The following is a 26,419-nucleotide window of genomic DNA, read 5'->3' on the forward strand; positions in this document are numbered from 1 at the left end:
ACAGGTATATGAACAGTTTATTTACACAGTATGTTTGCGTTGTACATTACGTCAGTGTCATGGACAAGTTGCTTTTGAAAAAGAAAGCAGACAGTAGCTGGAAATGTCTACAAGTCTGCTCTGACACCAAAGCCCGGGCCTTTAGGAGGCTCCGTGAGAGACGTCAATCCTTCTGCTGGTTCACAAGAGAAACGCCCACTCCTGTGGACAAAGAGAAAACAATATACATCTTAATGTCAAGTGTAAAAGTGAGCTAAGCTACCAGTTACTCTGTATCCCTACACCAAAGCTACCCCACAGAGAAATGTAGCAAGCTTAGCTACAGCAACATGGCAAAAGTAGTTTAACTACATCAAAGCTATTTCTTTTTCATATACAACTTAATTCCAAGTCAAAGCTATCTCAGTGATCAATACAACTTATTAGACAGATAAGCAGTTTATTAAACAATAAGACGTGCTCTCACTGCTCCAAAACCAGAACACAAAAACCAAACAAAATGTTTGCACTAACATGTGCTCCACATGGTAACAAAAAGCAGGTGTTGAGAGCGTATGTTCATCTATATTTGTGTGTTTGTGTGCACACACCTGTGTTTTCATGGGTATGCTCAATAACTTGGGCACATTTGCAGGACAACTTAACTTAACTTAACTCACAGCATCAAAAGAATAAAGACCGGCTCCAAACTGCTCTATTATGTTTATTTTGAACTATGCCATTAAAGACAATGTGAACTAACTCTGTCCAGGACACTAGGTCAACTCTCATCAACTTAATTAAACACATGACATATTTTTACACTTACAGTATATCTGTATATCAAGTTCAAAGTTTATATGTGGCTATTATAGCCTTTCTCATGTCATTTAACATTGTGGCAATTACCATGAAGCTGATTCAAAAAGTAATGTTTCCATTGTCCACTGTTGAAATTGAGTGAAATATCCCGAAGAGTTGTGTGTTGGATACAGTAAGAATGATAACAAATGCATCAGTGATCACTGATGTCATTCAAACACATATTTCTCAAGGTACGGCCATGGCGCCTCCCTCGGGATGAACTCGTCTCCCTCCTCCTCACCCTCTGCCATCTTTCCATCAAGTAATGTAACTCAAGCTAATCTCTGTTGTAGGCATCAGCCCAAGGATTGGTCGGTGATGTCACCGTCACATGAAAGTGCTTGTGTCGGCTCCACATACACAGCCGTGTATGGCGGTGGCGTCATTATTTCAGACCGCGGTAGAAAGATGTTTGTAAAAGTGTAGCTTGTGTGGACGCTACCGCACAACTTGGTCAATAAAAGAGCTAAGCCACCGAAAAGCTATTTGATTCAGAAAAACAGTGGCGCTACCACCACGCTACTGAGAAATGTAGTTATACTAGTATCGCGTTACTGCCCAACACTGTACAGTACATATATATTTATATTTGTACCTGGGTCCTGGTGGTGGAACTCTGCCTGCTTTTAGTTCATCAATAATATCCTCAATGTCCTTAGGTGTTAAGTCCTCCTGGAAACAAGAAGCACAGAGCACTATATTACATTAACATCATAACTGGGTTGTTTTTTTTTATGTCCTTTCATCCTTCAACCTGTATGAAGGCCATTACATTGTCACATGGAGCAAGAGGAGGCAATACATTACATGCTTCTACTGCAATTAAATAGAGCCATTACATTTTAAGGTCCATAAAACCTTAAAATTATCTTCTCAAATACCTTGTTTTTGTCCACAGATCACATTTAGTCCATTTTAATGATTTATTTGTTTTGTGGAGCAAAGAATCCAGAAGTAAAATGAAATGCATTATTAGTTACATAAAAAGCTAAACTCGGTACTATGACTGCCTTATTATGCCATAGTATTATTCCGTATTACCTTTTCTCTAATGATCACACCTCAGCAATTTGACATGCTCTCCTTTCTCTGTCACATTTACTTTAATTGGGTCATTTACGTTCATCTTTGGAATTAGTGAATTTCCCAGGACAAGTGAGAATAAAAATACTTAAAGATAATGGAATGTTTAACCACAAATTAGACCAGACTCCGTTAAATCTGTTGTGAAAATTAGGTTAAGAATGAGACATGTTAATCTAGCCTTAATAATGCCTAAATATTCATTCATTTTCCTGTTGTGGTTTTTATTTCCTGCTTGAGAATTTCTTAAGCTTCCAAAAGGGGGAGGGGAAAAAAAAGGTTGAGGTTTCAAAATAATATTGCCTAATGAATTTAAAACATTCAGTAAGGATGCAATCTACACTCACATAATAGTCGTCATTGATCTGGACCATTGGAGCATTCACACAGGCACCTAGACATTCCACTTCTAGAAGTGTGAACATCTTGTCTGGAGTAGTTTCTCCAGCCTTGATACCTGCACAGAAATAAATGAAGACACATCAGACATGTAGATGATCTCCTGACAAACTTAACCGCCTTGTACAAACTGTAATTATATATTATATATACACAAGACCCTCACTATTTGATACACCAGCAAACAGAGGCATGCTTTATTAAATGCAAACACAAGTATCGCAGTACAGTTTCTCAGCATATAAATGTTGACATGTTTTTTTGACTCAAACATACACAATTATTTTCATCCGTGTTTCCACCAAAAAGCATCTCTCTTACCCAGTTTGTTTTGGATGGCCTCCAGTATGCTGTCGGAGTTGCAGAGCATGCAGGGTGTTGTTGTGCAGATCTGAATGAAGTATTTTCCCACGGGCTGACGCAGGAACATCGTGTAGAATGTGGCCACTTCGTACACTCTCATCGGAGGGACCTCCAACACCTCGGCCACCTGAACGACGACAATACCAAACATTCAAACAGAAATAATATAAATGTGACCCAAATATTTTTTTGTAAGAATTTGATTCCAGGAGAATCACCGTGCCTTGTTCATGACAAAAATGGGGAGCCATCCATGTTGTCTTTGGGCTAAATCCAACACTGGAATAGTGGCTGCTTGCTTATGTCCTTCAGGATACATTGAAATGATGGCTTCAATCCTCTGACAGGAAAGAAAAAAATAGACATTTTAAAATGGGAACTTTATAGTAGCTTAGAATACCTCAATCATTCCATTCCTTTCTTGGATGTAATTTATTTAGAGATAAATAAATGTATACTGTGAAATCCATGGGTTATTATTAGCTTTAAGAGTTAGAATAAATTAAATCAAATTAATCAAATCATCCTGGCTAAATGATAAATGAAGTGTTAGCATTTTATGGTCTACTGCAGTAATAAGTAGGGGTAACACAATATCACTGTTTTTGTGTCCGATACCAATATAACAAACTCGAATATATACCAATATCAGTCTGATACACTACTTTTAAGACCATTTTTACTATGAAGCTGTTAACACATTTGTGCTAGCCATTTCAAAGACATAATTATCCAACTGTGTAACAAATATTCTTCTCCCATCGAAAGGAAATTAGCAGCCCACGACATGCATTTTTACAGTCTGTGCGCAGTGAAGCATGTGATATATAGGCTTTTTAAATTCTTTCCGATATCAGATCCAGTGATTTTGACCAGTATGGGATGGATACCCATACCGAGTATTGTATTGACTCTTCCCTAGTAATAAGCATTCATTTAAAATAAGCAAACATGTAGAAAATTCGACTTCTATGTTGCAACCAAAAATAGGAAATACAATAGAAAAAAAAATATCACAACAACACAAAATAGTTTGTAAAGGGACATAATATAAATACAATACAATTGATACCTACAAATACAATAGAAAAAAAAATATCACAACAACACAAAATAGTTTGAAAAGGGAAATGTTAGATATTGGAGCAGACGTCAAACAAACGGTCCTCCGTAGCACAGATGTCAGTCTTACCTTCTTATTTTCCTCAGTGAACTCAAATGGAATATCAGGGTTGTTGTCAGGAGTATCTTTGTGCTAAAATTAAAAAACAAAAAACAGTGGTGTTTGAGGAAAAATAATATTTTCACAAAGTTAATAATTACGGTCACTCATTTCTGAATAACATTCATTTTGGAAAAGAAAAATTTAATTCCACAGGCTATTAAACATTTATAGATGCTATGGGCTGCAACTAACAGTTATTTTCATGATCTATTAATCTGTTGATTATTTTCTTGATTATTTGATCAGTCATTGGCTCCATAAAATGTTGATCAGTGTTTCCCAAACCAGGAAATTTTACATTACATTACATTACATGTCATTTAGCAGATGCTTTTATCCAAAGCGACTTACAGCGACCAAAGCGACTTACAATAAGTTTTATTTATGATGTTCTCAACTGTCTTGTTTTGCCCACAAACCAAAATTCAGTTTAATCTATTTCTTTGTCACATTTAAGAAGCTGAAAAATCAACAACTTGATATCTATCTATCTATCTATACATTCCAGGAACGTCTGTCTGTCTGTGTGTCTGTCTGTGCGTTATTCGCATATCTCAAACTTGACAGGTGTCTTGCTATGGGCACGAGTAAGTACAGTGCAGTTTGGATATGTAATGCAAAAGATATCGTTAAATATATCGCTAAAAGAAGCACGATGATGAACTCAGTGCTCGTCTGGCAAGTGACGCTGCACGTCAGATAAGGCAGGTGACGAACGCAGTGCCCCCAACCACAGAGGAAGCTTCTTTCCTGCAGCTGTCACCCTACTGAACTCTAGCTCTGCATCCAGGTGACAACCAACCAACTGTTATGCAACCATGTAGTTCAATTTTCATCAGTACTTGCTTTCTACCATACACAACTAAAAATGTCACTCAAACACACCAAACCGACAATTACTAGAAACACACACAGAAACAGATTTTGCACAGGCACTGCATTAGTTATAATAAATCTTGCAAAAATGAATCTCATCTAATGTAAGTAAATCATTTATTGCAGGTTATTGACTGTTTGTTAGCCTTCTTTCTTTATTACTTAACAATTACCACTTTTATTCATGAGTAACAGGGCAATGGGCAGTAACAAGTGGTCTCTGATAAAACATGAATACCTGGAAGAGAAACCAATGCAACTATCAGACCATTAAAAGTACTGAACACACTGAACATTTATTTATGCTTCTGCACACACTGCCCCCTTGTGAGCAACAATAATCTCTGAAACAATTAAATAAACAAAAAAAATGTAATAGTGTGATTTTTACTTAACAATATTACTAATCAAATAGGAGGAACTCAAGGTCAGTACAGCAAAACTACTTTTCCATCCAATCACAGTTAAAAGAAAACATCTTTACTACCAAGAGACTGAAACCATGACACGTTTCCATTACATAGTAGTTTCACACGTGCTGTTTGTGTCTAACAGGCAACACCACAGATAATTAAGCAGTGGAAATAAAAACAATCCTTTATGCACCAGATTTACCAGCCAATTATTTTAGAAACAAAAATACAAATTAATATTTACAGGCAAATCATGGAAACATACGGTTTACAAAATGAGTGGAATTTATCATTATTATTTATACAAGTTATTTGTGTGCAAATAGGCTGATTTTGTGTAGAATATTTTACCATAATCTCCAAAATATGAACAAATTAATAAATGTAAATGACTATAGGAGTAATTTTAGTAGTTCATTCCAACAGCATAAGGTCTAAGACATGTTTGTTTTACAATTATAGATATATAATATACATTTACATAGCAGGACTGACTGGACTGATACTAGTATAACATCCATCAGCATTTGCATTGCTCACTCTACATTGTCGGATCAAAAGAAAGTTGCTTATTCTGAATGTTCTAAGCAGACAGACAGACAGACAGACAGACGACTTTATTAATTCGTCTGTCTGTCATTGCAGAGAAAAATGTATTATCAGTTTTCACTTCTACTGAAACTCAGTGCATTAGCTGGTTTCCCATGTCAAAAAGAAATATGACCAATTCTCTAAAGTAATTGTGAGAAAGTGAGAGCTGTAGCCCACTGGTGGGCTTTAGCAGTATTGCAGGTGGGCTTACAGCATGAGTAAAAAATTATTTAGATAGAAAAAAAAAAACATATTTAACTTAACAACTTTAACATACCAAAATTAATTTACATATGTTGCTTATATCTTAACACAAAGGTGTTGTCAGTTTTGGCCGACTCAGTTATCACAATGATTTCTGACCAATACTAAGATCATGATTATTTATCTTGTAAATTATTTTGAGTTCAAAGAGACACAATGATGGTACATCAACTTACAACATCACACTTTATGACACACTTTTATGGCACGTCAACAAGTTATCGCGACCATTTACCATTTGTGGGGGGAACCCGAGAGCAACACTGTGTTACTTTAAAATATTTTGTAGTTATAGGAACAAAATATTTCACATTGTTCCCATTACCAATTTCGCTTTTTCTTTTCCAGATGTTCAAGTTATCCATTAACTTCACTAAAGTTTGGGATGCTCTGATCAAATAGTTTCAGGTTGAAGCACATAGACAAAAGGAAATGATATCTTGTAATACAGTAGTTACAGTGTCACCCACAACATCGATTTCCACCCTCTGTGATTAAACCACAAATCACTGCCAGTAACTCTGGAGCTAAACTCTTGGTTTATAGAAAAGAATATAGAACTCACCAAAAAGACTCCTCCTGCTCCGGCCCGTGCAGCAGACTGATGCAGACTCCTCACCTGCCTGGCCTGCAAACACAGAGAGCAAGAAGCTGTGAGTTATTTGTTCATCAACACGTTAAAGACGCTTTTGGCAGGTTATGATTTTCTCCAGCCCAGAAATAACTTGAAATAAAGGGTAAATGGTTAAGTTTAGCAGCAAACTTTGATGTTGCCATTGTGTACATTAGGGTCTGTCCTTGACTTTGATCTTTGATAAAGAAAAACAAACTGTGATAAAGACCTTTGAACTGTGGAGAGCAGTATTACACCTGAGAGTATAGGCTGATGGAAATTATCATTATTATTATTATTATTATTATAAGAAGAAGAATAAGAAGAAGAACACATAATTTGGTAACATTTTCAAAGTTATTTTCTATAGTTTTGTTGCAGGGCGACATGGGAAAAAATATCACAATATACTTTTTCATTCAATATCGATACATATCATGAAATCAAATACATTCTTCTGTAATGCTGGGCGATATGGCTTATAAATAATAGTTTGATATTATTAGGCTATATGAGATTTAAGGGTATATAAGACTACACATAGGTTGTTTCTCTGAGAGTTTTCTTTAGAGATGTTTGTGCTTCTCAAAGAGTGAGTGACAATACACTGTAAATACACTCTAAAATAAAATATCTACTGTTTGAGCTGTATTACATTATCTTAAAATACAATTAACATCATAATTGTGTCGATGCCATGGATTCTATTATTTATTAATAAACATATATAGTATTTAACTTAATATATTATTATATTATATGTAATATGTAGTGTATTTCACTCATTTATTCCATATAATAAACACAATGATTACCAATGCATCAGCCTTTAAAACCTAATCGCGATATGAAGTTTATGAATATAGATATAATATCGATATATTGCCCAGCCCTAATGTTAACTGCTCCATTTCAAGTCATTCAAGTTTAAATTGCACTGCATAAACTATATCAGTGCATTTACATGTTCACATGGCCCTTAATTGAAATATAATGTTAGTTCCTGGTTTGACTGAAGAAATAGAAAACATTATGTATCTGATTCTACAGCATTAATATCTGTCAATCTGTCAATGTACACAACTAGCGGGAAAACGAAATCTTCAAAATATAGCACTGCAAAATACGTTTAGTTTTATGCGTGAAAATGAAAGCAGGAGAAGAAGAAGAGACACTTTAAATGTGTTGGTAAACATTAGTCAGCCAATGCTAAATGCTAAACCAGCTAGCATGCTAGTGTTAACCAACGTCGATTCGCGGCCTCTGCTGCTACCGCTTGTCCTTGTGAGGAGTCATGGCATTTTCTCTACAAATAGTCGCGTTCGGGACTTGAACGTTGACCTATAATCACAAAGGAAACCACAGTCATACCGTGTGCGACACAGCAGAGCGAAAAGCTGCAGACAAAAACATCTTTTGGCTTGAGGTTGTATCCCGGTGTGTCAGAGGACAGACAGCGTAGCAGCCACAGACATCCACACAAGCCTTATCACGCTCGACTAACACTGTCTGACGTCGTCACGGCGCTGCGTCGCCCAATCGATCCCAGAGTGCTAAAACAAGTGAGGAGGCCAACAGCCTTTTGTCTTTTGGATATATACATATATACATACATAAATATTTTATATATATGTGTCGTCAAACGTGTGTGTGTGTGTATGTATGTGTATACATATATATATATTTTATATACTTTATATTAATATTTATATGTATCATACCACCGCCCCTCTTTCCCCCTGTACATACATTTCCCTGCACTGTTCACTTAGAATTTGCACACTTCACCTGCAAAACCTTATCTTGTTTTCTGTTTTGTTAATTTCTGTTTTTCTAAGTGCTTTTATTTTATTTAGGACATTTCAATGTGTGCTGAGAGTCTCAGGAGGAAATGTTGTTATGCTTGCATAATAACAATAAAGAATCTTTATTATATATACACATACATACACTTTTGACGACATACACACACATATATATATATACAAAATATGTACAGTATATATATATACATACATACATATTTTACCACAGTTGAGCAGGAATTGGTATTCTAAATGTTTATGTATATTTGAAAGATATATTATTATATATCATATCATAATCATTACATGTAATGATGATACACTTTAACAGGACACCTAGAAAATGATATAGTGTGAGGATATGCAGAAATATTCAGTGGATACTGTATATACTGGTAATTATGTAATACAGTTTGGTTTCAGCATACACTTTTTGGAATATTATTGAGAATTTAAATAAATATATCACACTTACTTTAGAACACAATTTGATCCTTTGAGATTGGGTCCTTATATTACTGTACATTATATTATTTGCAATAGACAAAAATAATTAGTTACTGCACACAATCTTTGTCTTATTTTTGTCATGCTTTGAAGTTGGTAAATATTGGTAAATAGTAAAAAAGAATCTGATCACCCTCTCTCTGTCAGGCCTGAATACCAAACGTTCAGACCACCTTCTCCTCCTCCTCCTCCTCCTCCTCCTCGAACTCACTGCTAACTGCTCACATTCAACAGGCCAGGCAGGCTTTACCCAATGAAAAAGTGGGAGTGCTGTGAGCTGATAGGCTGCCCCTGGCACTATGCAGACTGGAGAGAGCCTGGGTCCATGGATTAGAGGTGGGTCTCTGCATGCTAAACTGTGCTGCTTTTATACAGAGGGCCCTTATAGTGTTGTTACCTTCCTCAGGAGGATCTAGACAGATCAGCACTGACCCTAGATTAACCCATTTTTTGACTCACCCTCAGATGAGATAGGACTGTCTTACATCTGTTCCACCGCAATGGTTGTTCCTGAGTCTCAAGACAAAATGTACTACCCCTCCAGTGACCTGCAGAGGGATGCTCATGTGCCTGATTTAAACTCTTATCTGGAACTGTACAGGAAGTCTCTTGAGAATCCAGAAGGTAGGTCAGCCATGGATGCAGCGTTAGCACCGTGCATGCAGTGTTTCCATGCACTTCTGAGCATCTCTCAGTGTTTATATGCCCTCTCTCACTCTCTGGCGCCTGTAACACTGATCTGAAATGTTTCTTTCAGCTTTCTGGAAAGAGGTCGCCGATGAGTTCTTCTGGAAGAAGCCAACAACAGGGCCAATGCTGCAGTACAACTTTGATGTGACAAAAGGGAATGTATATGTCACATGCATGGAAGGGGCCAAGACCAACATGTGCTATAATGTCCTAGACAGACACGTGAAGGAGAGGAACCTTGGTGAAAAGGTTGCCTATTACTGGTAAGCATGAATGCATGCCCAGAATAAGTGATTGCTTTGATGGGAAAGGCTGCCTGGAAGTATGCCAGGTATTCCAGTGCAATAACAACTGCTGTGTCCCCTGCTGCAACCTGAGAACACCAAAACAAACCACAGTCAGTGCAACAAAAAGTCAGAGTTCTGGTATCTCTGCTTCCTGAATCATGCATGTTTCAAAATCTTTCCAGATGTCATTATTTTATATGAGTCATTCACAAAGCAATTTATATTGGGTTTTTTTTTTTACAAAAAGCTGCTTCTATTAAAATGCCAAAACCTTTATACCAAGTATAAAAGTTCAATAAGAGCCAATCAATTGTTCATAGAATAATTTTCTTTCTGTGTTCTGTCCAATGTCTGACCTCTGTAGTGAAACTGAATTCACCATAGAAGCTCTAAGTCATGGTTTGTTTGCTCTGTCAACTGAAGAAATAACTCCTCTACTAGCTCAGCAGTCATAGGGGCTCAGTGTAGAGGTTGGCAGACAGGGGTTTTTGTATGGACAATGCAACGCTGATTTTCAGCTGATGGCAGATGATTGATGCAGATTTATTTTGGTCAATACATTTAGCCATTTTTTCTTTTTTCCCTTCATCTGATTAAAAAGGAACCTTTCAATGATAAAAAATAATACATAACTTTATAATACATAAGCTACTAATATTCTGTTCTTTTTGAGTATCACTGCTCACAAACAGAATGAAACACTAAACACTGGTCTTGTTAGCAGAGGTGCCAACAAAAGGACAATCTAATAAAGCAACATCAGATGTGTAATGATCACCAACCGTGTATCACATACTGAATCTATTTTAAATGATTCAGAACAGATCAAAGTTCTTTCTAAAAAGGTGCCAATATAAAATGCTTATGACTGCAGACTTGTCACCATTGCCAACATTGCAGTAAGGTTGATACTAAGTTGTTGCAGTGTTTTGGCCCTAGTCTGAGATTGTGCTGCCTTATGAAACACTGTGCCACATACTGAAGCTCCCTCAAGTGCTGTCCTGACAATGATCCAAGCTAAATATAGACACAGCAACAATGATAAGCAGTTTTATCCCCAATGAACTCATACCTGTACTTGCAGGAATGCAACTGCTAAAATAAAGAAGCACTTAGGGCTTCATACACAGGTTTACCGTTTTTTTATTTTTTATTTCTTGTCTTACCAGGGAGGGAAACTCACCTGACCATCACATGACCATCACTTATTCCCAGCTGCTTAGCCACGTCTGCCGCTGTGCTAATGTCCTCAAGCAGATGGGTGAGCATCTCGAGTCTTCTTCAGCAGCCCATGATTAAATTGTTTTATTTAAAGATGAGTTTCCTCATTGGTTTAAATATGAAAATGACCGTTATGTGTCTTGTCGATCTGGTGCACAGAGGACAAAATGTCAAACCAGCTGTTAACAGTTAAAGCCACTATGATTGTTTTTCATGCTCCCTTCACACTCAAAAATAGGGATACAAGACAAGAACATTTCTGTACCTGAACGTGCACGTTTGGAAAATGTTCCCTCACTAGTAGAATATTGTGCTTGATGCCAGAAATGTACATTTTGACTATCAGAAAGGCTACAAAGTGAATTCAATTCAAAGAAGGAACATATTTGTAGATGCACATCCCATTTAAAATGTAAAAAAAGAAAAATGTCCCTCAGAAAAGGTATGTACATTACCTCTGCATATTTGATGAATATGTATGCAATTGTACCAAATGAATGAGCTTTTTACTTCAAATGAATGGTCAAACTTTTATTCTGGTATTTATTATATGGTCAAACAATTAGTCTGTGTATAATTATCGTTATTTTTTGTTTCTTGAAAACAGAATCGTACCTTTTAAGTGAGTACATTTGTGCTCCATAATATTGAAAACATACATTGTCAGTTCATATCTTAAAGACCCTTTATGGACCCATGTTCTCATGCAATTAATGTACATTGTCCATTTTGAATATAATACTATAATAATGACTTTATTTATATAGCATCAACAGACAAGAAACAAACACATGTAACAACAAGGAATAAAAAGTACCTGGTAACTGGTAATAAAAGATTCAAAATAAATAAAGGGGGAAATAATAACTGTCAATGTCAAGGGTCAGGATGAGAGTACGGTCACAGATTATTATAAAAATAAATAAATGAATAAAAGGACAAGGTCACAAATAAGCACAAATACTGTGTATCTTGAGAATAAAACTGTAAATCCAAAATAGGATCATTTAAAGAATGTGTATCTTTTTTACAACAGTGTGATTTCATTTCATTTGTTTTATTTGGCCACAAACCATCACATATGACTTTGAGCAGAATTTATTATGTATTTATTTATTTTTAATTACAGAATGTATATAATAGTATACGGCTCATATCAAACACACTGCACTTCTAAGCTTAAAATTGAAACTGTGACTTTTGTCTTCCGTTGATTGAGGTGTGAAAAAGGGAGACAGGGTTTCCATCTACCTCCCCATGATCCCAGAGCTGGTCTACACCATGCTGGCCTGTGCCAGGATAGGTGCGGTTCACTCCACTGTGGTAAGTGATAGTAACAATAATTAGCTATGAACATTTATGCTATACCGCTATGAACACGAACATTTGATATTGTTGATTGAGTATGAAAAGTTGATCAGTTAATCATATCTTAATCATCATAGTAATACTTAATAGATATCAAACTGGAAAAAGTTTATCAATGATTGCGTTTATGAAAAAAACCGAAAATACATTCTACACCAATGATAACCACAAGGTGGCAGTAGCAGCAAGCATTTAATGAGTGGACAGCATTTGTGGTGAAATGTACCAGGGTCTTTGAATGCATCTTGTTAGCTACTTGCCTTTGCTCAACATGCATGGACCCTGCATTACCCTCACTGGCTCTCACGTGCTGGACTTTGTTATGGCCCGTTATACTCACACACAAAAGGCAGAGACGAACAAACCTTTCACTGAGCACGCTGCAGGAGAGTTTACGATGACAGACCAAACAGGGCAATACCACCAGAAATCGTGGGGGGCAGTATAGAGTAAATAGTCCAATCCGTCCGGACACGACCAAAATGAGTATGGGCATAAAAAATGCCAAATCACAACGGCTCCATTCTTTGGCACCCTGCCCTCGCGGTACCTGAAGTAAAATGGTATGGTACTGTCAGAGTGGCGTTAGACTGGCTCCACCCATGACAGTCAGCTGATTGAGGGACAGAAAAATGTCACTCCCTTGTAACAAGTATTTCTTCCAAGCCAGTCTGATGTCTGTCCTGTCATGTTTGTTCACGATGTCACACTGAGCAGCCATCAGGCACAGCCCACACCCCGTCCACCAAGTAAAGGTCTTGTGATGGAAACACAGCATAAGGCAAAACCAATTATACTCATATAGAAAGAACTAAAACAAAGTTTTAGAGTTCATTCCATCTGCAAGAATGGAAGAAATGAGGTAGCCTGATTTTCCAAGTGAATGAAATACAGTTTCAAATGTATTGCAATGGGCTTTCAAATTCACATTTTAAAAATCAAATATTCAAATTATACTTCCTGGTTGCCACTTGGGCCTGATTCTGGTAGTTTGAGACTCTAGCTACCATAAAGTCACACACTTCCCACTGTGTTTCTAGTGCAAGGCCAGAGTTCCAGAGTGCAGAGTGTTTGAAGTCTAACAGAGTTGCATAGTGTAACTGAACATATTTGTTTGCCGTGTTTGCCTCCTTCACCATATTATGAGCAGAACCTGAGCTGAGCTCAGACCAGTCTGCTCCTGCAGTTATCAGCTGTGGAACACAGCAGCACATGCGCTCACACATAAATGGGTCAGACATTTGCCGGCCATTTCCAGCCTGGGAAAACATCAGAGCGATTTTAGCAGTTGTAAAAATATACCTCCATGCTGCTCCGACGTGGCTTCCTTTTCTGGCTCCTGTTTTGGCACACAGGCTCTAAAGTGACCTTGTCTGTGCTTGGTCATCGTTGTCATGGTTTTACTATATTTGACACAAACATCTAGCCGACGTGAATTTGATTTTGCTCTGCAGACATGTCTCTGGCAAGGACACCATTTTGGCCAACGACAGCATCTCTTAAAAAGGGAACCAATCACAGACAACTTTCTCCCTGGCACGACAGGGGGAGTTAATGTGATGATGACAGCTTTTGCGTACATCTAATATTTCAGCCATTTAAGGCGAGTTGTTCCACGGAGCGCCCTCGGACAAATGTCGTTGACACTATACAGATGTTGCTCATTGAAAACTGCAACAAGCGTGTTTGTTGACATGTTTACTGTCGTCCTGATCATTGGTCTGGTTGGTTGTAGGTCTTTCTCTGTCTGTCTGTTGGTCACTGGGTCACAGTGGGAGGTGACTACGCCCGTTACAGACTCACACACATTCACAGCCCGGGTTACAAACATCACTGAGACAGTGTTTTAGGGTCTTTCTAGTTTTCATAGACGGGACATAATGCTGCCATGATCACTTCAACTTTATATGACCCATGGCTAGTTGCAATCATATAAATAGAGCAATTACAATTGTCTGGGTCATTATGGGATTCACATTATTAACATGAATTAAACACTTGAAATGTAATAAATCAGGATTACCCTTTAAAAGAGCCATTCGTTCCTGTCCGTTTGTCTTTGCATGTCCAGTTTGCAGGTTTCTCCTCTGAGTCTCTGTGTGACAGGATTATTGACGCCCAGTGCAGCGTCCTGGTCACAGCAGGTAAGTCTTACCATTGTGGGTACATGCCATGTGTTGTGAAGATAATGTTGGAGCTGTGAAATGACTCAGTATTTGAACACCTTCTCTCCGCTGGTTGATGAACCTCATCATCTATAATCATTTGTCCTTTGGTGACGTACAGATGGTGTTTACAGAGGAGAGAAGCTGATCAACCTGAAGCAGATTGCAGACAAGGCTCTGGAGAAGTACAGGGAAAAGTATGTCTACCTTACAATGCTGACACACACACACACACACACATAAGCCCTGTCAGCTATTATCAGGGAGGAAGGAAACACACCGCCTGGGTCCACATTATGGGGTTGCCAGGCAACATGGAGAGCTCAGATTCATCAGGGAGGCTTGATGTGCTCATCCACAGTGGCAACATGTGCCTGGTGAACACATTCTATTTCAGAATTTCAATTTGTTTAAGTCAAGTGTCTATGACAAAAAAACGACATTTAAATTTAAAGAACTGGGCTCAAAGGTTCTTAATGTGGTGTTTACTATAGCTGAGGAATCACAGAGCTCTGAGCTCTAATTTAATATAAAATGTTTGATCGTTATTTTCACAGTTCCCCCTTTAACCATGACCTTCACCACTTTAGACACTTATGCACTTTATCTTTCTTCATGTGTAAAGTTTCAATGTTTGTATTGATCAGCACTTTCAGCTGAATTATATATTTATATCATCATATCTTGTCGTGCCATTGCTGCAACCAGTTCAGGGCTTCTTGGCTTCATGCAGGTCTTGATTGGTGATTTATGAGAATGTGTTCCACAGTTTGTTTAGATGATCACATCGACACTCGCCTGAGTCAGTAGGTTGTCTCTAGTTCTGCCTGCTCCGCTCCTGGCTCTGTGCAGGCAGCCTATTCCCTTCTGGGCAGGTGAGTATCATGAGGTAGGGACTCGCGAGGATTCTGAAGAGCTTTATTTGGTGGTAGAATGTCAGAAGCTTAGCTAAGCTCAGAGTCAGAGGGTTTAGGTTTCTTTACAACCATGAAACTCTTTCTGGACTTGAGTCTTCTTCTTATATCTTGGTAATGGTGTAGAGGATGTCTTGGGTCTTGCTCTTGTAGAAACTTCTAAGTTCTGGAGTGAGTTTCTCGACGGATAGGAGGTGGTGCAATACCTGCTAGTCGGTGTAGTGCTGATGGGGGTGTAGGTTTCAGCGCTACTTTTCCACTTTTCCAGAATGACATGACCTTCGCCATACCGGAGAGCAGTATTCTGCTGTAGAGCAGCAGAATTTATTTTTCCTAATGTTTGCCAATACTGATAAATACAGTATAAACATATGTTCCTGCATCATTTAGTCTCTTCTGTCATGACATTGCAGATAATATCATGCATCTCTAATTGTTATGACTGTATTTTGTTACAGCGCATCATCGACCGTCACCAAGTGCCTCGTCGTGAAGAACTATGCACTGAGGACAAAGAGCGGAGCTGCGTGCAACAAACTACAGGTAGAACAAAAACTACCATACAGCAACTATATGAAAGAATAAAACTTCCCAAAATGACAACAAATATACATTAAATACTTTATATATATATATATATATATATGTATGTTGCTGAAATGTGATGAAAAGTGCAAGTTGAATGACTTTAGTTTTTCTTATATAAATGAACTGTTTTTTGTTGTTCCACACTATAAATTTATAAATCACATTTGATTTGAAAACAGACATCTTCTTAGTTGTTTTCACGATATATGTAAGTTTTACATTTTTAAGATGTGTCTATTTGGGACAATTTGCCACTGCAGTGTAAGAGGTTTCTGTTTTACTCACATCAAACACCATGTAATAATCCTATGACTTGTACAGTTGAGTTTATTATTCTTTAAGTTAATTTAGTAGAAGACCTGGACCCTCACATGATAAGGTCATGCATCATTTGAGACAAAAACAACAACAAATAGCCTTTTACAGTTTATTTAGTCACATGGTGTATTGTTACCTGAGCCTGTGGCTCATGATGTGAGCAAAAGTCATGAGTGGATTCATCCAATGCGTTCAGACGCCCTGGGACTCAGACTGTGACGTGTGGTGGGACGAGGCGATGACAGACGCCCCTGAGGAGTGTGAGCCTGAGTGGCTGAACGCTGAGGACCCGCTGTTTATCCTCCACACCAGCGGCTCCACCGGCAAACCTAAGGTAAGACACAGCACCTGCTGTACACCTGGAAAAGAAAATACATGCTGGTCATCAATTCAGGAACTCTGGCTGGTTTGTCCATTAGGGCTTCTGTAGACACTGCGGCACAAAATGGTTGGACTCAAGTCATACGTGCTGTCCTTTGTCGTGTCTTTTCTTCTAAATGGGACAAAAATGGACATCATGAACTGACGTGGGGACATTTGCTCACACACACACAAACTTGTTTTTATATCTTAGTGAGTACACATCACAGGCATATTGCATTCCATAGCTCCTAACATTCACATGCCCCACACACACACACCTGCATTATGTGTCCTTTCTGCTGTTTCCACATTGACCACTTGTCTCGTCTGGTGTTCCTGTCCTTGTGCGCGGTGCAGGGTGTTCTCCACACAGTCGCTGGCTATCTGCTCTACACCTCACTGACATTCAAGTATGTTTTCGACCATCATCATGACGACGTGTACTGGTGCACGGCAGACATCGGCTGGATTACTGGTCACTCCTACATCATCTACGGCCCCCTTGCAAATGGAGCCACAGGTGTTCTCGTGAGTCAGAGCGAGATGTTTGTGTCTCCTAACACAGTGCAGGAACTGGAAAACACTCATCTAAGACATACATGTTTCCCCTAGTTTGAAGGTATTCCTGTCCACCCTCATGTTGGCCGGTTCTGGGAAATTATTGAGAAGTATCAAGTGACCAAGTTCTACACAGCTCCCACAGCCATACGCCTGCTGATGAAGTACGGACAGGAACCTTTGCAGAAGTAAGAAAGTGCATCATTTGAAAAATATCATCACAACCTACAAAAGGAGTCTTACCTAATACTGAATATTCTAACCTCCAGTGCATTAGAGTTAGTGAAAGTAATGCAGGGTTCACAGCATGTTGAGCTAACAAGATGCATTCAAAGACCCTGGTAAATGTCATCACTTCTGCAGGATCTTTTATCCAAAGCGACTTACAATGGAACTGAGTACAATCAGCCAGGGGTGGGGTCGAACTTGCGACCATGATGTCTTTCGCACGCAGGGTAGGGTCTTAACCACTGAGCCACTCCACCCCTACACCCCATGTAGAGAGAGCAGCTTAAGATGCATTCAAGAAAAGTACAATTCATCACTTCTGCAAACACACATGAAGTCCACTAACTAAATACTTGCTGCTGTTGCTGCCATCTTGTGACAATAGCACCACAAATTTGGGAGTCATGGGCTAGAAAGTCCAATGTCAATCTTTTGACTTTAGTCAAAAATTGCTCAACTTGAATAAACATTTTTTTGATCCATCTCTTTGACATGACATCACAACATGTTTGAATAAGAATCACGTGTGAACTAAATATTAGAAACAGGAAACAGATGACTTGTATGACCTTCATTACAGGAATTATACTTTATCTATCCATCAGCTCTTCAGAGCAACTAAAGACTTTTTATTCCAGCTGAAAACCATTTAGTTTTCCCCTTTCAATTCAAAGCAAACACCTTTTTTTCATTTTAGTTTAGGAAATAAGAAAATTGATATTATAAAAACTGGGAAAACATTGAGCTTTTCCTCATACAAGACTGTGAGCACCTTTAAATAAGACAAACAGTAGAATAATATAAGATTATCTGAGGGGAATGTTCTCGCTCGTCTCTGCAGGTACGACCTCTCCAGCCTGAAGATTATCGGTACAGTGGGTGAGCCCATCAACCCAGAGGCCTGGCAGTGGTACTATAAGATGGTCGGTCAGAGCAGATGTCCCATCGTTGACACTTTCTGGCAGACAGAGACGGTAATGACCATGTTAATACCATTTGGACCCTGATTATATGACAGATAACACAGAGTTGTTCACACTGTAAGTATTTTCAGCCAAATCCTGAGTAAAGTAGATAAAAAGTGAACAAAGCTCAGACCACCACTTATATTAATTCAGCTTTTCAAGGTTTGATGATTCAAATATTATTTTCAAATGAAATGTTCTGCCTGTTTATGAATGAAGTAATATTACATGTATGATGAGGCTTTTGTACAGTTTAAAATGGACCACGACATTATTATGTATGGAGACGGTCGTTTTATGGTGTGTTCCATTTGTAGTTGGAACTCAGATTTTTCCGAGGTCATGGAGCATTCCATTTACACTGGAACTCGGAAGTCAGATCTTGGCGTGACATCACCTTCGAGGTCACTGCGCTCCACAGAGATATTGGGAAAAAAAACATGGATGCAAATGTATTCTGGGCTAGCTTCTGTTAGCAACACCAATTCATACAATGCTTTACACCAGGGGCATGTAGGCCTACAGGTCCGCAGAGTCACCATGTTTAAGATAGTTATACATTACAATTCATACAATGCTACTTCTATATATATGTGTATATGTATAGATATATATATATATCTATATATATATATCTATACATACAAGTAGCAATGTCATTGTATTAATATCTGCACTGCGTGAAGTCAAGGACTCAAATCAAATGAAGAAAGCTAAGAAAGAAAGTCAATTCAACTGAGAACTGTACATTTTCATAACAATAATAACAATAATAATAATAATAATGACATTAACAAGTTAAAACAAATGTAAAAATATAAAACTATATAAGACTTTTTTAATGTGTGCACAACTGAACAGGTTTTTGTCCCAAAAACACTGGTCTGCGAGTTGTTGGCCAGTAAATGAATGTGTTAAAATCCTCACTGACTGATTGTAGTTGCTTTAAGATCACTTCTTTTTTGGAGCCTAAGTGCAGAATGTCGTAGGAAACTTTTATCAAATGTATTTTTATGCTTTGGCGTTTCACATTCCCACTTTTATCCACAGCCACTGTCTCAGAGCAGATGATGTGCTCTACACGGTATTATTCAAATGTAGTGCATGACTCCTGCAGTGTGATGTCGAATAGGTGACTTTAATCATCATGAGTATAACGTGCTTCTCTTTCTTTAGGGCGGCCATGTTGTGACTCCTCTACCTGCTGCAACGCCACTGAAACCCGGCTCTGCTGTGAGTGAACACCTACATCACACTCACATGTTTCTATGTCACTTATAAACATACATGTATCTGTAATGGTTGTGTTGTGGGTTTTTAACAATAACAGTTCTGTGTGTGAGAAATGTTAACGATGACTGTGTCTGTAAAGCTGAAACTTTGTTTTCATTTATGTATAATAGCACTAAATAAGCATGACTTAATCACTCTGCCCGTGTTAATGCTCCTCGTGACACTTCAGAATAAGCATAACTTAACTATAACTAAGCATTTAATAAACATGACCCTTTGTTCCCTGTGATCCTTGTTATAAAGTGTGAAACATGTTCTACAGATGTTAACATCTGTAGAACATGTTTAAGGCTCAGATGGAGCATTAATAAACATTAACAATAATGGTTGTACTCATGTTAGGCTCATTTAACTGCTTATGTGATACAAGGTCCACTTTACAAAAGGGATAGCAAGGAGCATTAATAAAGGTGAACAATGTTATTAAATGCTCTCAAATGGTTATGTAACGCTTATGAACAGTAACAGTAACAGTAAAAGCTTATTGCAGCATTTATTAATCTTAATAAATTAAGTCATGCTTTCAGACGTTGCCCTTCTTTGGTGTGGAGCCAGCTGTCCTGAACGAACATGGTGAAGAACTGGAGGGTGAGGCTGAGGGTTATCTGGTAAGAAATACACACAAATACTGGTCATCACAAAATGAATCACTTTTAAATGAATTCACTGAAAAATAATTGAATTCATTTTGTGGCGACAGAGCCTTTGTGATATTTACTTGTCATGATATGATATGTCTTATAAATAAATTAAGTGTATCATTATTATTTATTAGTGTCAATTAGCTGTTTGTTCCATTCAGTTTCATCCATTTCCTTGATGAGTGAGTTTTAATCATGTTTTGAATGCTGCTGAATGCACCCGTGGTTTTGAGTTATTTTTACCTGCTTCATTTATTTTATATTTGATTTCATTCACGAGTTGTAGCTCAGTTCTGAATGGCTATACGTAACCATCTTTGGAAAAGTCAATAAAACATAGAGTTATTAATAGCAGCAGCATCAGTATGAACACATGTGTGTGTGCTTTTTGCTGCAGGTGTTTAAGAGACCCTGGCCTGGAATAATGCGAACTTTGTACAAAAACCACGAGCGCTTTGAAAACACCTATTTCAAGAAATTCCCTGGCTTTTATGTGACTGGTGACGGTAAGACAGGAAACAATGAGATCTGGTTTTATATCACATTAAGCAGCAGTCACAGCATGACAAATGTAGACTATACCTTTATTATTATTAGTCTCCTGAGGGAGAGAAAGAGGGAGATGATGTTTTCCTCTTGTTTTGGGTGTCAGGCTGCAGGCGGGACAAAGACGGCTATTACTGGATCACAGGAAGAATAGACGACATGCTGAATGTGTCAGGTATAAAGCAGCTCCATTATATCAAATATCTGGAAGTGTTTTCCAAACTTTTTGATATGAGGACCCATGTTTTAAGATGACCCGAATCACAATCTAAATCATTTACAGCCATATCTGTAACACCTCATATAACTTTGAATTGATCAATGAATCATTCCAATTTTAAAATGAATAAAAACTTAATTCTATATATGGTATTTAAAACATAGACACACAAGTGCATTTGTGAATATGCAGTTCCTTTCTCCTCCTGCTTGTGTTCTGAGTTATTTACAGATTCTCAAAGTTTCTGTCTAACACACAGGAATCACATGGAAACATTTAAAGACGATGTGGCCATTTAAATGTAGACCCTCTTCAAACTGCTTCAGGGAGAATTTCAGGCTCAAAGATTTACAGAGACAGATTCATCACATTCACATAGTCCAACTCCCTCCTGGTCTCACTGTCAGTGACATCTGATATCTGGTCGCCCACAGGACAGAAACTACTGTAGTAGTTTGAACAATGATTCTCAATAACAGGTGTAGGGACCCCAATGGTTCTATGAAGAGGTCCCAGGGGGTTCCAGAGAAAAATGAGCGGAAGTGTCTTAGTTAAGTTTCAACTCTTACATTTGATTTTCCTAATTTCTTATGATGTGTTGTCATCCTTCAGGACACCTGCTGAGCACAGCAGAGGTGGAGGCGGCACTAACAGAGCACCCAGGTGTGGTGGAGGCTGCGGTGGTCAGTCGACCTCACCAGGTGAAGGGAGAGAGTCTCTACTGTTTTGTCAGCCTCAGAGACAGCGGGGAGTTTAACCTCACCATGGTGCAGGAGCTCAAGAAGCTGGGTGAGGCTCACACATGACGGTTCAAATACAACTACACTTTTATTTTCTATGTGAAAGTTAAATCTAAATAGAAGAACTGCTGCTACTGCCAGACTTGTGCAGTAGTGGCAAATATTTGAGAAAGTACCTTTAATTCTCAGGTTCTCTCTGCAGCTTGACTTTAACTTTATTTATTCAGCACCTTTCAAAGTCACAGATTGCTACAATAAATAAGTTAAAAAAAACAACAATCAGTTTATAAAATAATAGAAACATCTGAATGACATTTACAGACATCTTGTGAACAATAACAGTACATTTTATTTATAATGGGTTAGATGAATTGCACTTTACATGATCAAAGATTTTAACTAACAGTCCAAATGACACGCATTCACTTCAGTATCTTCACAAACTATTTCTGCTCTCAAACTATCATTCACTGCTCTTGTGTATTTGTCCCTGTCCCTGTCCCTGTCCCTCAGTCCAAACCAGTCCAACCCACCAAGGCTTAAACACGTTGTCACCTGTGTTTTACATTGTTTTCTGGATCTGCATAAAACATTACCTGCTTATAGCGATTACCATCTCACATAATCATAATAAAATGATAGATAGATAGATACTTTATTCATCTCACAGAGAAATTCACAAATGTATCCTGACCTGTGAAGATGTCACTGAGATACATTTGAACATGTTAAATCCATAATCTGGATTAGATCCATGTGAAACGTAGTCTGATAGTCGAGTGTCTGATCTGAATTACATTCAAATTTGATCATTTATTTGTGACATCATCAGTGGATTTGAATGGAAACATACTTACGTGATCTGAAAGATCTGATTGATCCATAAAAAACACTGTAGACAGGAAGTAACAAACAGAAGGACAAACTTACAGATAAACCCACACTAATGCAAACAAAACAAAAAACAATATATATATTCTGAAATGGATTTAATTGTTCTTGTTTTAAGAAAAAACATCTGCCTATGGGGTAAACAAATGTTATATAATGTTTTATATAGCTAATGTAAACTAACCTGTAAATCTGAATTTTTTTTTAATGAAGTTAATTTAAGTAAGGCATTTCTGTCCTGTATGAGATTTTCACTTCAAATGAAGTCTTCCTTTACTCAATGAATTTTACTCCTGTATTTAACACAAACTTCATACACACCAACCAGGAGCAGTTGGGATCATTTTTGCCTGTTATTTGTAATTAAAGCATAAAGTGAGCTGCAATATCTGATGAAGACTAAATGAAGAGATGACTTTTGTTTTTGTTGGAGAGGGGAGGGGGACACCATTACATTTACATGTCACAAATAAGAGCTAGAAGTAAGTAAGAGCTTCAAGTAAGCCAAACTATGAAGTTGTTTTTTTTTTTTTGTCATCTTCTTAGTCGAGGTAGAGTCGAAGAAATGGGTTTTTAGTCGGCAGTGGAAGATGTGGAGGCTTTCCACTGTCCAGATGTCGATGGGGAGCTCTTTCCACCATTTGGGAGCAAGGACAGTGAACAGTCTTGAGTTCTGCGAATGCCTCTGCGATCCTCTCAGTAAGGGGGCAGCAGGCCGGTTTGCCGATGCAGAGCGGAGTGGGCGGCCTGGGGTGTAGGTTTTGATCATGTCCTGGATGTAGGCTGGACCAGATCCGTTTGTAGCATGGAATGCAAGCACTAGAGTCTTGAAGCGGATGCGAGCAGCTAAAGGAAGCCAGTGAAGGGAGCGTAGGAACGGTGTAGTGTGGGAGAAATTTGGTAAGTTGAAGACCAGTTGAGCTGCTGCATTCTGGATAAGTTGCAGAGGTCGTATGGCACACGCAGGGAGACCAGCCAGGAGGGAGTTGCAGTGGACCAGAACCTGTGCCGCCTTCTGGGTTAGAAGAGGCCGTATCCTTCTGATGTTGTGCAACATGTATCTGCAAGATCGAGCTGTTGCAGCAATGTTGGCAGTGAGGGAGAGATGGTCATCAAGTGTCACACCCAGGTTCCTTGCGGTATGAGAAGGAGCTACCACAGAGTTGTCGAGGGTGATGGTTAGATCTGTGGTGGGAGAGCACTTTCCTGGGAGAAAAAGAAACTCAGTCTTGTCGAGATTGAGTTTCAGGTGATGGTCAGACATCCACTGAGAGATGTCGGTCAGACAAGCGGAGATCCGTTCTGCTACATGTGTGTCGGAGCTGGGAAAAGAGAGAATGAGTTGGGTGTCATCGGCATAGCTGTGATAGGAAAAACCATGGGTGAGAATAACAGAACCAAGAGAGTTGGTGTATAGAGAGAAGAGGAGAGGGCCCAAGACAGAACCCTGAGGGACCCCAGTAGCTAGAGGACAGGGTTCCGACACAGATCTTCTCCAGGTTACTCTGTATGTTCAGTTTTTGAAGTTAGGACGAGAGTAGGGTAAGTGCAGAGCCTGAGACACCTAGTTCTTGAAGGGAGGAAGTAAGGATCTGGTGGTTAACTGTGTCAAACGCTGCAGAAAGGTCCAAGAGGATGAGCACAGAGGAGAGAGAGGCAGCCCTGGCAGTGTGGAGTTGCTCAGTGACAGCAAGTAGTGCAGTTTCGGTCGAGTGACCTGCTTTAAAACCAGACTGAAGAGGATCGAGAAGGTTGTTCTGGTGAAGGTAGGAGGAGAGTTGATTAAAGATAGCACGCTCCAGAGTTTTGGAGAGAAAAGGAAGAAGAGAGACAGGTCTGTAGTTATTTACTTCAGACGGGTCAAGGGTGGGTTTTTTAAGGAGGGGGGTCACTCTGGCCTCTTTAAGAGAGTCCGGAAAGCAACCAGATGATAGAGATGTGTTAATGAGGTGGGTGAGGAAAGGAACAAGATCAGAAGCAATTGACTGAAGAAGGTGAGAAGGGATAGGGTCAAGGGGGCAGGAGGTGGGGCGGGCAGAGGTTATTAGGGAAAGAACTTGATCATGAGATCAAGATGATCAAGAACTTGATCAAGAACTTGATCATCACACCAGACTTCCACAGAGAGAAAACTCCTTCTATTCCCAAACACAAAAGGGAACTACGTGTATACCAGAGAGGATGTTGTCGTAAACTTCTGCTTCATGGTGCTTCATGCTCTGGCTTCAAACTTGATCTTTTTGGGCAGCTGCAGAAACATGGAAGCTTTTTCTCAGGCTACAAAAACCAAAGCAGTCACTCACTTAAACAAAGTTTATCTTCACTGATTTTCTTTTTCCTCTGTATCCTTTTATCAGTGAGAGAGAAAATTGGTCCTATCGCCACACCAGACTTTATTCAGAACGCACCGGCGCTGCCCAAAACACGCTCAGGTAAACACTCACAATGTTTAATCATATACTTTTTTTATATTGTTTCTCTGGACTCATGAAAAGTTTTCTTTTGAGACGTGTGCGCTCCTCAAAGGAGCGTGACTATACTGCAAATACAATCAATAATAAATGTTCATGATCTTAAAATACACTTATTACCTTTCATATTATTTACGTGTGTTAGAAACAATGAATTTGACTATTTTTTAAATGAAATATAATATGACCTCGGACATAGGGAAGATCATGAGGCGTATCCTGCGGCAGATCGCATGCAACAGTAGAGACCTCGGTGACCTTTCAACTTTGGCTGACCCAAAAGTGGTGGAATTGCTGTTCAGCCAGAGATGTGAAGCTGCACCCTGAACAAACAGCTGGTTCTGGATCAGCATCTGTGTGAGTGTCAGTCTGGACCTAAACAAAAGGGAACTGGGATCAGAAAAGAATCATGCAGATAGACACCTGTTGCTGGTCAAAAGTGTGAAATAAACACAGAGTTCATATTTGATATATTGTAGTGTTATATGTGTTATATCACTTCTTCTTTTCTCTGTTTACAGTTTGAACTAGAAAGTTCTTTGACTGACGACATGTATATGTTCAAACTGTGACCTGATCATAAAAAAGTGTTTGGACCCTTTTGTTGCTTTAGTCTTCTCTTGACCCTCAAGCACAGCAGCTCTTTGACGCCCTCAAGTGGCAGGAATAGTCCACTGTAGCTGCTCTGTGACACACACACACAGTCTGGTTTCCATCACTTCACAGGACTTTACATTGACTTACATTCATTTTAGTTACTCTCACATTCACCAACACTGGTTTAAAACAGCATTTATACTTTATCAAGGAACAGAATAAAAACACAGAACTGTAGGTGCATTTTGTAGACATGGGATTATAATCTGAACACTTCACCACATTGAACAGTTAGGAAGAGTTAGGATTAAAACAAATAAACATATCTGGTGCTTTTGAAGAAAAAAAAATAATTGCAAGAGTCAGAATTTAA

At 38.6% G+C, this 26,419-nt stretch overlaps 2 protein-coding genes across 4 annotated transcripts; one reads left to right on the plus strand and one right to left on the minus strand.

Moving 5' to 3' along the window:
* Nucleotides 1-8,164, minus strand: ndufv2 (NADH:ubiquinone oxidoreductase core subunit V2). Its single transcript, XM_058641553.1, has 8 exons — nt 8,042-8,164; nt 6,623-6,685; nt 3,881-3,943; nt 2,912-3,028; nt 2,647-2,815; nt 2,274-2,383; nt 1,439-1,515; nt 1-201 (listed from the first exon to the last, which is right to left on the minus strand). The coding sequence occupies exons 1-8, from the start codon at nt 8,081-8,083 to the stop codon at nt 108-110; spliced, it is 735 nt and encodes a 244-aa protein (XP_058497536.1). The 5' UTR covers nt 8,084-8,164; the 3' UTR covers nt 1-107.
* acss2l (acyl-CoA synthetase short chain family member 2 like) lies at nt 6,983-26,045 on the plus strand. 3 transcript variants are annotated; one of them, XM_058641523.1, is made up of 20 exons: nt 6,983-7,012; nt 9,217-9,318; nt 9,448-9,606; nt 9,740-9,935; nt 11,129-11,220; nt 12,400-12,503; nt 14,620-14,692; nt 14,835-14,910; nt 16,086-16,170; nt 16,730-16,867; nt 17,254-17,424; nt 17,509-17,642; nt 18,524-18,656; nt 19,824-19,880; nt 20,468-20,548; nt 20,979-21,087; nt 21,234-21,302; nt 21,960-22,136; nt 25,336-25,410; nt 25,649-26,045. In XM_058641523.1, exons 2-20 carry the CDS (start codon nt 9,282-9,284, stop codon nt 25,774-25,776), a joined length of 2,094 nt encoding a protein of 697 aa, XP_058497506.1. In that variant the 5' UTR covers nt 6,983-7,012; nt 9,217-9,281; the 3' UTR covers nt 25,777-26,045. The 3 variants fall into 3 exon arrangements, with proteins under 3 accessions (XP_058497506.1, XP_058497514.1, XP_058497523.1); XM_058641531.1 differs by lacking the exon at nt 6,983-7,012 and having other exon boundaries at nt 9,205-9,318; XM_058641540.1 differs by lacking the exons at nt 6,983-7,012; nt 9,217-9,318 and adding an exon at nt 9,331-9,406.
* Nucleotides 26,046-26,419: the final 374 nt, after the last annotated feature.

This window comes from Solea solea, chromosome 1 (assembly GCF_958295425.1).
Source record: "Solea solea chromosome 1, fSolSol10.1, whole genome shotgun sequence".
NCBI classification, from domain to species: domain Eukaryota; kingdom Metazoa; phylum Chordata; class Actinopteri; order Pleuronectiformes; family Soleidae; genus Solea; species Solea solea.

Excerpts from the sequence above, each read along its gene's own strand:
- ndufv2 (XM_058641553.1), bottom strand. The coding sequence starts at position 8,083 with ATGTTTTTGTCTGCAGCTTTTCGCTCTGCTGTGTCGCACACG. Across the intron at positions 2,816-2,911 it reads CCATTTTTGTCATGAACAAG|GTGGCCGAGGTGTTGGAGGT; the intron begins GCACGGTGATTC and ends GTCGTCGTTCAG. Across the intron at positions 2,384-2,646 it reads GGCCATCCAAAACAAACTGG|GTATCAAGGCTGGAGAAACT; the intron begins GTAAGAGAGATG and ends ATTTCTGTGCAG.
- acss2l (XM_058641540.1), top strand. The coding sequence starts at position 9,331 with ATGCTAAACTGTGCTGCTTTTATACAGAGGGCCCTTATAGTGTTGTTA. Across the intron at positions 21,088-21,233 it reads CTTTTATGTGACTGGTGACG|GCTGCAGGCGGGACAAAGAC; the intron begins GTAAGACAGGAA and ends TTTGGGTGTCAG. Across the intron at positions 21,303-21,959 it reads CGACATGCTGAATGTGTCAG|GACACCTGCTGAGCACAGCA; the intron begins GTATAAAGCAGC and ends GTCATCCTTCAG.